This window comes from Ziziphus jujuba, chromosome 5 (assembly GCF_031755915.1).
Source record: "Ziziphus jujuba cultivar Dongzao chromosome 5, ASM3175591v1".
NCBI lineage: Eukaryota > Viridiplantae > Streptophyta > Magnoliopsida > Rosales > Rhamnaceae > Ziziphus > Ziziphus jujuba.
The window spans coordinates 9668522-9682187 of NC_083383.1; the positions used below are offsets into that span (position 1 = coordinate 9668522).

At 34.9% G+C, this 13666-nt stretch overlaps 2 protein-coding genes across 3 annotated transcripts; both read left to right on the plus strand.

Annotated features, from left to right (window-relative positions):
• Positions 1 to 629: 629 nt before the first annotated feature.
• Positions 630 to 5471, plus strand: LOC107420704 (protein ANTI-SILENCING 1). 2 transcript variants are annotated; one of them, XM_016029732.4, is made up of 12 exons: positions 630 to 784; positions 1319 to 1699; positions 1917 to 2085; positions 2200 to 2795; positions 3008 to 3037; positions 3243 to 3335; positions 3596 to 3674; positions 3771 to 3861; positions 4332 to 4437; positions 4621 to 4737; positions 4853 to 4929; positions 5016 to 5471. In XM_016029732.4, exons 2-11 carry the CDS (start codon positions 1343 to 1345, stop codon positions 4916 to 4918), a joined length of 1704 nt encoding a protein of 567 aa, XP_015885218.3. In that variant the 5' UTR covers positions 630 to 784; positions 1319 to 1342; the 3' UTR covers positions 4919 to 4929; positions 5016 to 5471. The 2 variants fall into 2 exon arrangements, with proteins under 2 accessions (XP_015885218.3, XP_015885217.3); XM_016029731.4 differs by having other exon boundaries at positions 636 to 1699.
• A 2802-nt stretch (positions 5472 to 8273) lies between these two features.
• On the plus strand, positions 8274 to 12345 carry LOC107420703 (nitrate regulatory gene2 protein). Its single transcript, XM_016029729.4, has 4 exons — positions 8274 to 9636; positions 10066 to 10241; positions 10640 to 10863; positions 11276 to 12345. The coding sequence occupies exons 1-4, from the start codon at positions 8616 to 8618 to the stop codon at positions 12081 to 12083; spliced, it is 2229 nt and encodes a 742-aa protein (XP_015885215.1). The 5' UTR covers positions 8274 to 8615; the 3' UTR covers positions 12084 to 12345.
• The last annotated feature ends 1321 nt before the right edge of the window (positions 12346 to 13666 follow it).

The following is a 13666-nucleotide window of genomic DNA, read 5'->3' on the forward strand; positions in this document are numbered from 1 at the left end:
ATATTTTCCATGGCGAATCAAATTGATATATTTATATAAATATTCTCATTCATGGAAAAAAAAAAAAAAAGAAGTTCAATTACATTTGGTTTGGCTGGCATCAAAACATTTTGTTTTTTTAAATTAGGAATTACACATTTTTTTTCTTAGAGCAATTTGGCACCAGAGTTAACCAAAGAGTATTATTGATTTTTAAAATGACCTTCAAAAGAAGAATGACTATATCTTTTCAATATAATAAATTTTCTAAACAAATTTTTTTAGGTATGTTTGTCACTTTTAAAACTTACTTATTTACTAGTTCTATTATAAAGAATATCAAATTTACTTTATAATATAAAAATATAATGTTGAATATTATTTTAAAAATGAACGTATATATTATGTAATATAACATTCATTTTGAAGAAAAGCTGATATTTTAAAAATAACAATAGATATTAAAATTTCACTTTATAAATTAAATTTGGTTTTCTCTGTAGCTGAATTGATTTATTTATTTATATTAAAAATAAAAAACTACAAAAAGGAAAATTTTCCCGTTAAAAAAAAAAAATCATAAATCATATGCTATCTAATATATACATACATATATATATATATATATATGTATGTATAAAAAAAAAAAAAAATTGGATTTAAGGCATAGTAAACTATTTATCCGTGATATGGCGCGAGATTAGGAGATGAGGACCGAAGAGGAAGAGGAAGAGTGAGAGTGTGAGAGAGCGATTAGTTTACCTCTAGGGTTCTGTCGTTTCGAGCCAGCAAACTAGAACGCACTGTAAGTCCCCCACCAAAATTTTTCTTCTTCAGCGTCTTCAATGTCGTGCTATTTCAAAGGGTTTCACGTCGGCTTTTTGTTTAAGTTGATGTAAAAAAAATAAATAAATAAATAAAGGTTCTATTGATTGGGGAAAAACAAATTTAATAAATTCCTATGTTCTTATCAAAAATAATAAAAATACTGGGTTTTGCTGCATATTATCTCATTGTTGCCCAAAATGGATATTTTAAGTTTTTCTTCTTCAGCGTCTTCAATGTGCTATTTGAATGGGTTTCACGTCGGTTCTTTGTTTATTTTGATGCCCAAAAAAAAAAAAAAAAAAAAAAAAAGCAAGTAAATAAAGGTGTTATCGATTGGGGAAAATAAATTTTAGGTTTTCAATGCTGGGTTTTGCTGCATACTTTCTGGTTGTTGCCAAAATGGATATTTTATTATTATTTTTTGGCCCAAAATGGATACTTGATAGGAATGTAATTTGTTCAAGAAAATATTTTCGCTTTTCTTTTTTTTTCTTTTTATTTCTTTTGGTAGGTGTTTTTGTTTCTCTGATTGGGAATGGGAAGTATGGGAGAAGGTGAGCTAAGTGAAGAACTTGAATTTGCGTGGGGAAGGAAAAGTGGACGTGGTGGGTTAAACAAAGGGTGTCAATTTTACAAGTCTTTTAGATATGATGGTTTGGAGTATTTGCTATATGACTGTGTTTACCTGTATAAAGACGGCGAGCCCGAGCCGTATATTGGTAAAATCATAAAAATTTGGGAGCATTATGATAGGTCAAGGAAAGTGAAAGTGCTTTGGTTTTTCCGCCCTTGTGAGATTTCAAACTATATTGGAGATGAAGTAAAAGTTGTTGAGAACGAGTTATTTTTGGCATCTGGGAATGGTGTTGGCCTTACAAACATCAATCCTCTGGTAATTTATTTTTTATTTTTTGAATTTGATTTATTTTTACCCCTCTTTGCCATTTTTATAATTGCAACTACTCTTTAGTTTCTTTTATTATGTGTTTTTATATTAGATTTCATATGATGACATGATGGAATTTATTTAGTGCCTACTAAGGTAGTCATGTAGTTCAGTTACTATGAATCAATTATCCAGTGGCTAAACTTTTGTTACATTAAATTAGGAAGCTATTGCTGGAAAATGTTATGTTATTTGCACTTCAAAGGACCGCAGAAATATTCAACCATCAGATGAAGAGGTTCAAATGGCAGACTACATATTCTACCGAACCTTTGATGTTAAGCAATGTAAAATCATTGATGAGATGCCTGAAGAAATTAGTAACATCGATAGTATGTGCTTGTCAATCGTGAATCTCCTTCTTTGTTTATGATTATTATGATTAATTTTATCTTAGTTGTTTGTTGTCTTCAAATTTTGATTTCTTAATTTCTCCGTGTGTGCAGTTACATTTCTACTTAACCAAATGCCTCTTCAGAGACCTGGTAGTAATATTGGTGCTTTTCAGAAACCTGCCGGTAACGTTGATGCTCTTCAGAAACCTGGCAGTATTGTTGATTCTCCTCAGAAACCTGGTGGTATTGTTGACGCCACTGTGGTTCCATCAGACAAAAACTTGCCTAAGGAAAATCCGGCTGTAAAGACAGATCAAACATGTAATGAATTGGATGATAGACCTTCAAAGAAGGCAAAACTTCATAGTTCCTATGAGAGCAAGGATTGCATCCAGAAAGTAAGACTAATCTCTGATGGGAATGATACCAAGTGTTTAGAACTAAAACTTGACAGTTCCTACAAGAGCAAGGATTGCATCCAGAAATTAAGAATAAAATCTGATGGGGATGATACCAAGGTTTTAGCACCAACTGCTCCTTATACTGATGATGCCAAGGTTTCAGCACCATCCAAGAAGCGGATGCCCAATGAAAAGACAACAATGGTTTCTGATGGAAAGTTGACTAAAGAATCTGCCATATGGTCTCAGCATCAGAATCATAAAATTGATGGCCCAGAATTGGAAGTTACTAGAAGGCCACAAGCTGTAAGTTATAGTCTAGGAACTTATGCCTATCAACAACTAAATGGATTCTTCACATGTGTAAAATAAATATTCAAAATATTTTGCTGCTTTATCTCTGTCATACTCAAAATCTGTTGTAAATTGTTGTTAGCCTTTATCATTGTTCAAATATTCTCCAAAGAAGCAACTTTTAAAGATGCTCTTATCATTTCTCATTCTTTACATTTTGACAGGACAAAAGCAAATGGTTTGCGGAAGTGGGAGTAAGTTGTTCTTTACGTCTTCTGTTTTGTTTCATTCTATTTACTTAGATCTATGTTTGCTTTTAATAGAACACGATATTTATTTTTTCAATTTAGCTATGACTGACCTGAAGCTGTCTCACACTCTGTTGGAAAGTAGCAGAAACACAGAATCAAGGATTTATAATATTAGGGATTTTAACTTATTGCTATATGTCAATCTCAGTCTTGGGAAGACAGATTGCGATATGCACATCAGCAAGGAAGACTTGTTCTGCTCCAGAATTTGGATCCAGCTTACACTTCAGCAGAGGTGGAGGTAGTGTAGATATTGGAGCTTTGGTGCTCCTTCTTGTAATGGGTTTATTTGGTTTGTTCTTTTTGTTGCTACCTTATTATGGAATAATTCACTTGCAATGACGCTGTTTTTTCTACAATTTTGTATGTCAAATTTGCTTCAAATTGAAGTAAATTTGTTTGTTTTGTTCTGCTTTTACCCGAAGTTGCTATTTTGCATGTTGGTTGGTTTATCTCATGATATGCTTTTTCTTCTCTGTAATTTCATGAATCACATTTCAGGATATTGTGCATCAAGGCTTCAACGAAAGTTGCAAAGCAAAAATGATTCAGCGCACTGCATTTTCAAGTCCTCACTCAGGTACTTCTAGATTGAATTACTTAAACAGTTTTCTGGAATGAGTTTTCGCCTTTTATTTTCCATGTTGAAAAGTTCTTAAGATGTCTCATTTTGTAGGCCAAGCTTTTGTTGTATTCAACACAAGGCAAACTGCAGAGGCTGTTGTTAAAAAATTAGAGGAGGGCTGTTTGTTATTGTCAAATGAGAGGTATGTATGCTGATATTCATGTCATTTAACCTTTGTGAGAATATGTTAATACTGATAAATAACCCTGACGTCTAGGATCTAGGTATGAGCTTTCTGTTTGAAAGCAAAGAAGTAGAGGACAGAAAATGAGGGGTAGACAAAATGGGGGGAGTGTCATATTTTTGGGGTTGATTGTAGTTGGGGATGTGGGAGCTACCATGTTTGGAAAGATAAGAACAGGAAAAAGGGAGCTAGGAAGTAATAAGATGGTTTCTTCATTACTATATTTTAATTGATAATAAGATGACTAAAAATGTAATTTTGAAGTTTTCTGAAGGACTAAAATGTTAAAACAAAGATTCCTGGTCAGGAATTTTATTTTCTTTTCTACATGAAGGCATGTGAACCCTATTATCGTACTTAAACATTATTTTATTACATTGTCAGTGCTTCTTAAATGATATACAAGGTTTCTTCTAAACAAATTGCAGGCCCCTTCTTGGCAAAATGGGAACTCCTTGCTTCCCCGAAAAGAAGCCAAAATTTTTTGGCCATATTGTTATTGATAAGCTTCGATCGCAAATGCCACGAGAGATGGTGCAATTTATAAGTCCCTCTTAACTCTCTCTCTCTCTCTCTCTCACTTACACACACACACACACAGACCCTACCTATCTGCACGTCCAAACAGCATACACAAAGACACTTCGCTTAAACAGTGTTATTGCGAATGTTCTTATATCTCTCCATTAATGGGTGTGCTTTTGGGTCTGATACCAGAAGGATGCTATATCTACTTCACACTGTTCTCAGCCTAACACACTTGAATATGATATGGCCTTGGAATGGTGTTTATTGCGAGAAAGATTGGACCTTGCATTGAAGAGGTTCTATAAGGTATTAAAATCTATTCCAAACATCTCCACATGTAGTGACTACTGGAAACTTTACAGTCTAATATGCTGGTTTTTCTTTTTTTTTTTTTCCTCCCCCCTCCCTTTTTATGAACTAGGAACAAGGGTTACAGATGAGAAAATTAATGGGAAAACTGAAGTCCAAAAAATCACTAAGATTGTGATGTTGTTTTTGGTAAGTTTTTAAAAGTTAAAGGTCTCCTTTTCTAAGCTAATTACCACTTCAGAAATTACATCTGGGGTTGCCATTGTTCTTTACAGATTTCTGTTATGCTTGTCATCGTGTACAAAACAGAAGGCATCCTCTTTCTTGCAGCTTTGTTATCAGAATTCATCAATCTTATTGATGTATATATAGTTGATGGTCTCAAAAACCCAGATCTTAACTTTTTGTTCTTTTTTCATACCTTAGAAGTCTCTTACCAAATGTTTTTACCCTTAGAAAAGTTGGGAGAACATGAGTTGGGTTTTTGCAGTTTGTCTTTTCGTATGCATCTATTTGGTGTGTACAATGTGTACGTGTACTACACTTATTTGACAAATACAATGTGTAGTTAGGATGCAAGGTGAATAGTTGAAGAGATGAAGTGTACTAAGCCTGAAATAGAGAATCAAAATGGCAAGATAGACGATCTTTTTCAAGTAAATCTGAGTCACATTTACCTGTTTAATACTTTCTTGGCTTGTTCAATAGAATTCAATAATGAGTTTTAATAACTTGATCCATTTTGTTAGTGGAAAACCCGGTTTGAATGTAAAGTCTACGCAAGCTGACGTAGATTGAGGACTGATTAGATTTAAAATTAGCCTCCTCTAAGCTTTACCCATGATCACAGTTTAAAAGCTCAACTGGATGGCTTTCGCATTAACAGGATATGAGATTGATAAATATAAAGGAATTTCATCTTTTTACGGAAGATTAAAAAATCAAAGCGGACCTGTTTGTTTGTGGATAGAAATTTAGTGACAATCAAATTGAAGATTAAGTTGTCATCATTGAAGGGCTATATGGCTTGGGATGTTACAATCACCCTACAAACTGTGACCTGTTTCGCTATCTGTTTTAAAATTTATTTTTTGTTTTTGAAAATAAAAAATTATTTTCAAAATAAAAATGTATTGTTTGACCGGTAGTTTTCAAAAATTATTTTTAAAGAATAAATTGAAAAGAAAATAAAAAACAGAAAACAATAAAAAGATATTTTTCATAGTTTTTAAAAAAATATCTGTTTTAAAAATTATTTTTTGCTTTTGAAAATAAAAAATTTATTTTTAAAATAAAATTGTGTTGTTTGGCCATACATTTTCAAAAATTATTTTCAAAGAACAAATGGAAAAAAAATCAAAAAATAGAAAATAATAAAAAAAATATTTTTAATAGTTTTTAAAAAAATTAAAAGTATATTGGTTCAATGCATTTGGTATTTGAGCGTTGATAAAGGAGAGTAAGATTGACAATTTATCCTATATAATTCCAAACTGTATGCATCGTCCTTAAAAATATGTTTTTGGTTTTTGAAAATTGTTTTCAAACATAATTGGTCGAACATTTATTATTTTGATAAAAAAATAGAAAATTATTTTTATTCTATATTTTGAAAACAAAAAATAGAAAACTTGGCCTGACAGATCCTAAAATATGTTGGTTCACTTCATTTGGCACTTGAGTGTTGATAAAGGAGAGTAAAAATGATAATCTGCCCGCACAATCTGAAACTGCAAAGGAGAGTAAAAATGATAATCTGCCCGCACAATCGTGCATTGTTCTAAAAGTATATTTTTGATTTTTGAAAATTGTTTTCAAACACAATTGATCAAACATTTATTATTTTAATAAAACAATAGAAAATTGTTTTTATTCTATATTTTGAAAACAAAAAATAAAAAATATGGCTAATTATGTTTTTTTTTTTTTTTTTTATTGAAAAAGAAACATTTTGTTTTCTTAATTTCTCAATGAAAATTTTCTTTGCGTATGACCTTTGTAGTCATGGGCCATTCCAACTACTTTACCAGAAAGAAGAAAAATTAACCAGCTGATGGTGGCATAAAGCCAAACCAAGCTAAAGACCAGAAGCTTTGTTCAAAATTTTAAGAGACAGAAATTTTAGCTTCATCTATTTACCATCTATAATTCTTGTAAAATAGAATTTTAACGACAAGAAAACAACATATTTGAATAAAGCAAAAATGTCCCCAACTTTTTGTCGCATTTCGCTATATGTATTTTTTTTGTGAATATTCGCTTATTTTGCTAAATGTGTCATTATGTATGCAAATAATTAAAATTGAGATATGAATGGTAACATGTGTTGTGGGTAAATTTAGCCAGATTTCTTCATCAACGATATTCATTATCAAGGTTTTACTGTCTATGATTCTTGCTTCTTTCAAATTATATCCTATTATACTTCATGACTACAATTATATTCATTGATCTTAGTTTTACACTAATCGGAAGCTAAACAAAAAAGAGAATAATAATATTAAGAGTCCGACGACTGATAATAAATCTGATTCTAAAATTTCCCTCTCAACTTACCAACAAAAAGAAAATGTTAGAGCCTGACCTTTGATAACCAAGTTTCAAGTGGGTATTATTATTGTTTATGGATTTTATTTATAATGTGAAATCACTCCGGGTTCCGATCCGGGCGGTACAATCCATGGTTAAGTTGATTTGAGAAAAGTGAGTGGGATTCATCTAATGAACAAAAATAGTCAATGGTTTTTGTTTCGATTTTGGCCAATAAACGGTGATGCCACGTTGGATTATTTGTTGGACAACCCCATTATATTTTAGTGGGAGACCGTTGAAGAAAACTCCAAAAAGTGCCATTAACATCATTAACCTATCACTTCGTATATGACCGTCCAAGGTGTTTAATTATTTGCTGCCCAAACCTTCCCATCAACTTATTGCGTTTTATATGTTTCATTTTTCAACTAAACCACCCAATAGCTAACGCCATCAATGTCATCCTCAATTTAATTTTTATTAATACTATACAAATTCATATTATTTTCTATTACAATATCATTTTTAAAATGAATGACTTATACGAGTTTGATATTTGTGAAGCAATTAAGTTTCTTGTATAAAGCAATACCAAAATTATATATAAAAAAAAAAGAGAGAGAAAAAAATAAACCCGAATTTAAAGGAACTCAAATAAATAAATAAAAATATAACCATATATTCTTCTTTGGTGGTTTTGAAAAGATTGACCAAAGAATAAAACCCAATGAGATTTAAGTGTGGAGTATATACCATATAATACTAAAACAGAGCTAGACGACATCGTAGAGCCTCAAAGAATGTGACCGTTATTTTAAATATGTTGATTAGGACACCTCGTAATTAAAAACCAGCGAGTACTGGAAGCTCCTCTACTCTCGCGAGTACGCAAATTCCCTCTCTTTCTCTCTCTTCTTTTTCGCTCTCTGCTCACCTCTCTGTACGAGCTTGGCAGTATTCTTGCTCATTTCACTTTTATCATGCCCTTCTCTCTCTCATTCTCACTCTGCCTCTCGTGCTCTCTCTCTCTCTCTCTACATTGTGAGTGAGTGTGTGAGTGACTGTGCCCACCGTTCCGAGCTCAAAGCCAGAGCTCACCGAAGAGCTCCAAACCCAAGAAAAACAAAACGAACCGCATTTTGGCTAAGCTGGGTTTCACCTTCTTCTCTCAACTTGTCGCTATCTTTGTCTATCTGGACACCACCATCAAAAACCCAAACCCTCTCTATCCTTTTTCTTCCAAAAACCCAAACTTTCTCTTACATGTGAAAAAAAATCACATACCCAACTGGTCTAAACCCCCAGAAAAAAAAAAAAAAAAAAACCACACAAGAATCTGCCAAATGGGCTGTGCACAATCGAGGATAGAAAATGAGGAATCAGTGTCTCGCTGCAAGGACCGGAAGATTCTGATGAAAGATGCGGTTGTTGCTAGAAACGCTTTCGCAGCGGGCCATTCCGGCTACGCCGTCGCTTTGAAGAACACTGGAGCTGCGTTGAGTGATTACGGCCATGGAGAAACCGAAGAGACCCCTGAACTCCACCAACTCCAGCAGCAGCCATTGGACTCCACCTCTCAACCACCGCCTCCGCCTCCGCCTCCACCGCCCATCGACCAGCTCCCACCGCCTCCACCGCCTCTTCCCAATTTCTCTCCCATTACCATCAAGCGCGCCACCAGCATGCCGGAGATTCGGATGAAACATGGCAAACCCGGGCGAGTCACAGATTCCATCACTATTGCTGAAGAGGATGAGGAAGAGGAAGAAGAGGAAGAGGACGGACACGAAAATGGTAAAGGCTTGCGTCGGTCGCGGAGATCGCGAAATGGGGTGGCTGGAGAGATGGGTAGTTCGGAGGTGGTGTCGGCGGCGGCGCCTTCATCTCCGCCTCGGACTCCAGAGATGAAAACGGTAGTGCCGCCGATGCCGGAATCGGAGTTGAAAGGAATGGCTTGGGATTTCTTCTTCATGATGGATAACATGGCTGGGTCATCCTTGGGTGGAGAGGAAGAGAGTAGGGTTGAGGCTGATGGGCAGCATGGGAATATGGAATTTGGTGAAGCTCAAAATGTAGACGTCAATGGTCGAAATTTAGGCAATGGGGTTGAGCCCAAGACGCCGGAGAAGGTGGAGGAGGAAAAGCCGCTGGAGGAGGAGACTCCGGTGAAGCCAATTGAGCATTCGCATACGGCACCTCCGGAGTTTAGGAGAGCGGTGAAGATGGGTCCGCGCGTGAGTTTGTTGCAGGTATTGAATCAGATAGATGATCATTTCTTAAAGGCCTCCGAGAGTGCTCAGGAGGTTTCAAAGATGTTAGAGGCCACTCGCTTACATTACCACTCCAATTTCGCAGACAATCGAGGTATATGCTGTGCCTTTTTCACATACTGGTGGCTGTGAGGTCTTTTCTGGGAAGGAAGCTCCTTTGTACTAAACTTTCAAAGAAAACCTTTTTCTCCTAGTATCTCATTTTCACCTCAAAATGTAGATTTTTTTACTTCTATTTTTTCACAAGTGAGGGAAGTTACTTCTTGCCAGATTTTTGTTTTTGTTGTGCCTTGTGAATTAGAAGATCAATCAGTGTGTAGTATTGTATGTCTTCCTGTATCTGTGATTTAGTTCAACGATTATTAAAACCGGAAAATTGGTTTTTTAGCTTACAATATATCACAAAAGCTAAAATTGTTTTTTTTGGCTTGCAGTACTGCTCTGTTTCAGTGGCAGTGTCAGTTAATGGGTGAGTTCTTTTTCTTTTGTTTGATGCATTACTTATGCTTTTGATCTTATGCAGGAAACATAGATCATTCTGCAAGGGTCATGCGTGTTATAACGTGGAATAGGTCATTCAGAGGTATACCCAATGGAGATGGCGGGAAGGATGATTTTGATTCGGAAGAATATGAAACTCATGCTACTGTTTTAGATAAGCTGTTAGCGTGGGAAAAGAAACTCTATGAAGAAGTGAAGGTACACTAATGGGTTATGCTGTTCCGTTTTTCTGTCGCCATAGATTTTAGTCATGGTTGGGACTCTTTTCAATTTTGGATAAGTTCTGTAAGCAAAATATAATCCCACCGTCCATAAATTTGGAGTAACTCGATTCATCAGGCCATAGGCATGAAACGTTAAATCTTTATATGGTTTAGTGAAAACCTTTTGTTTACTTACCAAAAAAGGGAAAATTGAAAAGCCTTTTCTTTGAAAATTGGCATGGAATTGATTCAAGAACTCTTGCTAATAATATATTAGTGCTTGTCTGGTTTTCATTTTGTCTTTTTTTCTTCCTGGTAGGTTCGTTGGTGTTTATTTCCTGTCCTGTGTTGTGATGTTATTCTCGTATAATGAATCATACTTCTTTTTAATAGCAAGGTGAGCTTATGAAGCTCGAGTATCAGAGAAAGGTGACTCTACTGAATAAGCAGAAGAAGCGTGGTGCTAGTGCTGAGACCTTGGAAAAAACGAAGGCAGCTGTAAGTCATTTACATACCAGATATATAGTTGACATGCAGTCTATGGATTCTACAGTTTCAGAAGTAAACCGATTACGTGATGAGCAGCTGTACCCAAAACTTGTTAATCTGGTTGATGGGTAAGATTTTACACTGAGCTTTCAATTAGTGTATTGGTTTTTTCATATGCAAGGATAAATGTGTCATTTTGATAGAACAGGTCAATTTTAATCATCTTGGTATCTAGCCTGTTTAAAATATCAAATTAAGTATCTATGTCTGTTGAAATTTCTTGCTACTTTAATAGAATATTTCTGAAGTGAACCGCTTGATTCATTGCTTGAACTATCAAATTATCCAGAAAAGATGACTGACTGCAAACATTTCTGTGTGTACCCTGATGCTTGTTGCATTCTGCATATAATCTATTTCTCGTTTCCAGAAAACCCTCATGGCTACGGACTTTGGATGTTTGTTTGCATGTGCATGTGAGAACAAGAAACATGCTTTGAATTTGATTATGGCCATAACATTTTTATATCTGCACCACAGGATGGCCAAAATGTGGGGAAGCATGTGCATACATCATGACAGTCAGCTTAAAATAGTTATAGACATAAAGTCCCTCGACATTTCCCAGGCTCCAAAGGAAACAACAAAGCACCACCATGAGCGCACCATCCAACTATTGAATGTAGTTGAAGAATGGAATTCACAGTTTGAAAAGCTTGTCACTCATCAGAAACAATACATCCAAGCTCTAAACAGTTGGTTGAAGCTAAATCTGATTCCCATTGAAAGCAGCTTAAAGGAGAAAATATCCTCTCCACCAAGAGCTCAGAATCCCCCAATTCAATCCCTTCTCTATTCATGGCATGACTTTCTCGAAAAGCTTCCAGATGAACTTGCTAAGTCTGCGATTACATCCTTTGCTGCGGTGATCAAGACCATTATGCTTCATCAGGAGGAAGAAATGAAGCTAAAGGAGAAGTGCGAGGAAACCAGAAAGGAATATATTCGCAAAAATCAGGCATTTGAAGAATGGTACCAGAAGTACATGAATCGGAGGGCACATGATGAAACGGATCAAGGGAGAGGTGAAGATACAAATATCAAGGATCCTATTGCAGAGAAGCAATTTGCCGTGGAGAGCTTGAAAAAGAGGTTAGAAGAGGAAATTGAAGATCACCAAAAGCACTGTGTCCAGGTGAGAGAGAAGTCACTTGGGAGTCTTAAAACTAGATTGCCAGAGCTTTTCCGAGCTATGTCAGATTATGCGCATGCCTGTTATGATGCCTATGAAAGATTGAGGTCCATCACAGAGTCACAAAACTCAAATGGTAATGGTCCTCGTGTTTAAACTCCTTATCTAGCTCTAGTTTTATTAAACTTAGACATAGTTTTTGGATGAGGCAAGCATGTTTTTCTCTCTATAGAAATGTAATGTTGACTTATTTATCAAAAAATGTAATGTTGGCTTTCTTTGTTTTCTTGTGTGGAAAATTTTGCTGTTATATGGGTCTGTACCCTTCCACACAACCCTGCTCAAAAAACAGGCAAAGTCCCTGATTCTCATGTAACTTGTATTTATTCTTTTATTTTATTTTGTTTTTTGGTGACTAGTATTTAATTCTAGCTTAATTATGTGATATTGAAATATTATCTTGCGGCACATATTTATAAAATGCAGAGAATTTATCCTCTATTGTGGGTCCTCAAGCGGCTCGATTACCAATATATATGTCCGTTTGCAATGAATAGTAAGATTAATTGTCCCAGCCAGGCTCTGTTGCCCATTTGCATGCATAGAAAGAGAAAAGAAAAACTTCCTCTTTCATGCCAATTATTTTATCACATGGTGTGGTAACTTTAATACCACCCTTCACATCATTCTTTGAAAATTTTCAAACCCAACTTGTTTCCGTACCTATATAGGAGTGCAGTTTTCTTTACTGCATGCATTATTTTCACACCCTCTAAAGTCGTTTTCTTATTAGTGTGAATTGTACATTCCTTTGATATTGTGAACTTGAAGGGTATAAAGGGAAGAAAAAAATATATTTAGGATTTCAAAGTTGACATTTCTGACATTTATTGTTGGTCCTACAAATGGAAAATTAAACCATGATATTAATTAATAGTTTAGAAAAGCAGTGACCCTAGTGATCAAGCATGAATTTTCAACAATATTTCACAGGAAAAAAAAAAAAAAAATATATATATATATATATATATATAGTCCATGATATTATTTATTTGCGTTGTTTTCAATCCTGTTTATTAGTGAACTCAAAAGAAAAGAACAAAAAAAAATCCAGCTTGTTAGGTAGAATCTCACTGAAATGTATTTATTTATGGACATTTAGCCTAATATTTGTTTATAAAAAATAAAAAGAAATAGACAACATATATTTGAAAAACTCCAAAATCCTGGAATCATGTCTAAATTTTCTGTGGCGCTTACATTTTTACTCTAATTTTAAAAGAGACGGTGCTTACAATTCTTAAAAGTTGGAAATATTCAACACGATTAATATTAATCTGAAATAATATTATTGTACTAATATTCTAAGCCGTATTCTCAAATGAAATAGATTGGCAGGATTATATAGCCCGCGGCTAGCAAAGTGTCACGGACTTGTTTGTTTACCCTTCAAGCCGTGCGGCCTTAGTTGCTATTCCGACCCTTTGTTGCAACTAAGTAAGCCTTTTGCCCACTAAAAGAGAAAGCTAAGCAAAGAAAGCTAGAGCACAAAGAGAGTTTGGGAGAATGAAAGCATATTACTTGAAAGAGAGCTTTACAAGTATAGATGAGATTTCTTGGATGGTTTGGCCAAATGAGGCCTCTACCTATTTATAGGCATACAAAGCTTAATCCTACGGCTATAATTGCTTTAATCCTACGGTGGAGAATGGTTCCCACCTACTCCCACCTACTTTACA

What these genes read in the sequence shown, in the direction of transcription:
- LOC107420704 (XM_016029732.4), top strand. Translation starts at nt 1,343, where the DNA reads ATGGGAAGTATGGGAGAAGGTGAGCTAAGTGAAGAACTTGAATTTGCG. An exon ending in ATTTTCAAGTCCTCACTCAG is followed by an intron (nt 3,675 to 3,770) that starts GTACTTCTAGAT and finishes CTCATTTTGTAG; the next exon opens with GCCAAGCTTTTGTTGTATTC. An exon ending in CATTGAAGAGGTTCTATAAG is followed by an intron (nt 4,738 to 4,852) that starts GTATTAAAATCT and finishes TTTATGAACTAG; the next exon opens with GAACAAGGGTTACAGATGAG.
- LOC107420703 (XM_016029729.4), top strand. Translation starts at nt 8,616, where the DNA reads ATGGGCTGTGCACAATCGAGGATAGAAAATGAGGAATCAGTGTCTCGC. An exon ending in AACTCTATGAAGAAGTGAAG is followed by an intron (nt 10,242 to 10,639) that starts GTACACTAATGG and finishes TCTTTTTAATAG; the next exon opens with CAAGGTGAGCTTATGAAGCT. An exon ending in CTTGTTAATCTGGTTGATGG is followed by an intron (nt 10,864 to 11,275) that starts GTAAGATTTTAC and finishes TCTGCACCACAG; the next exon opens with GATGGCCAAAATGTGGGGAA.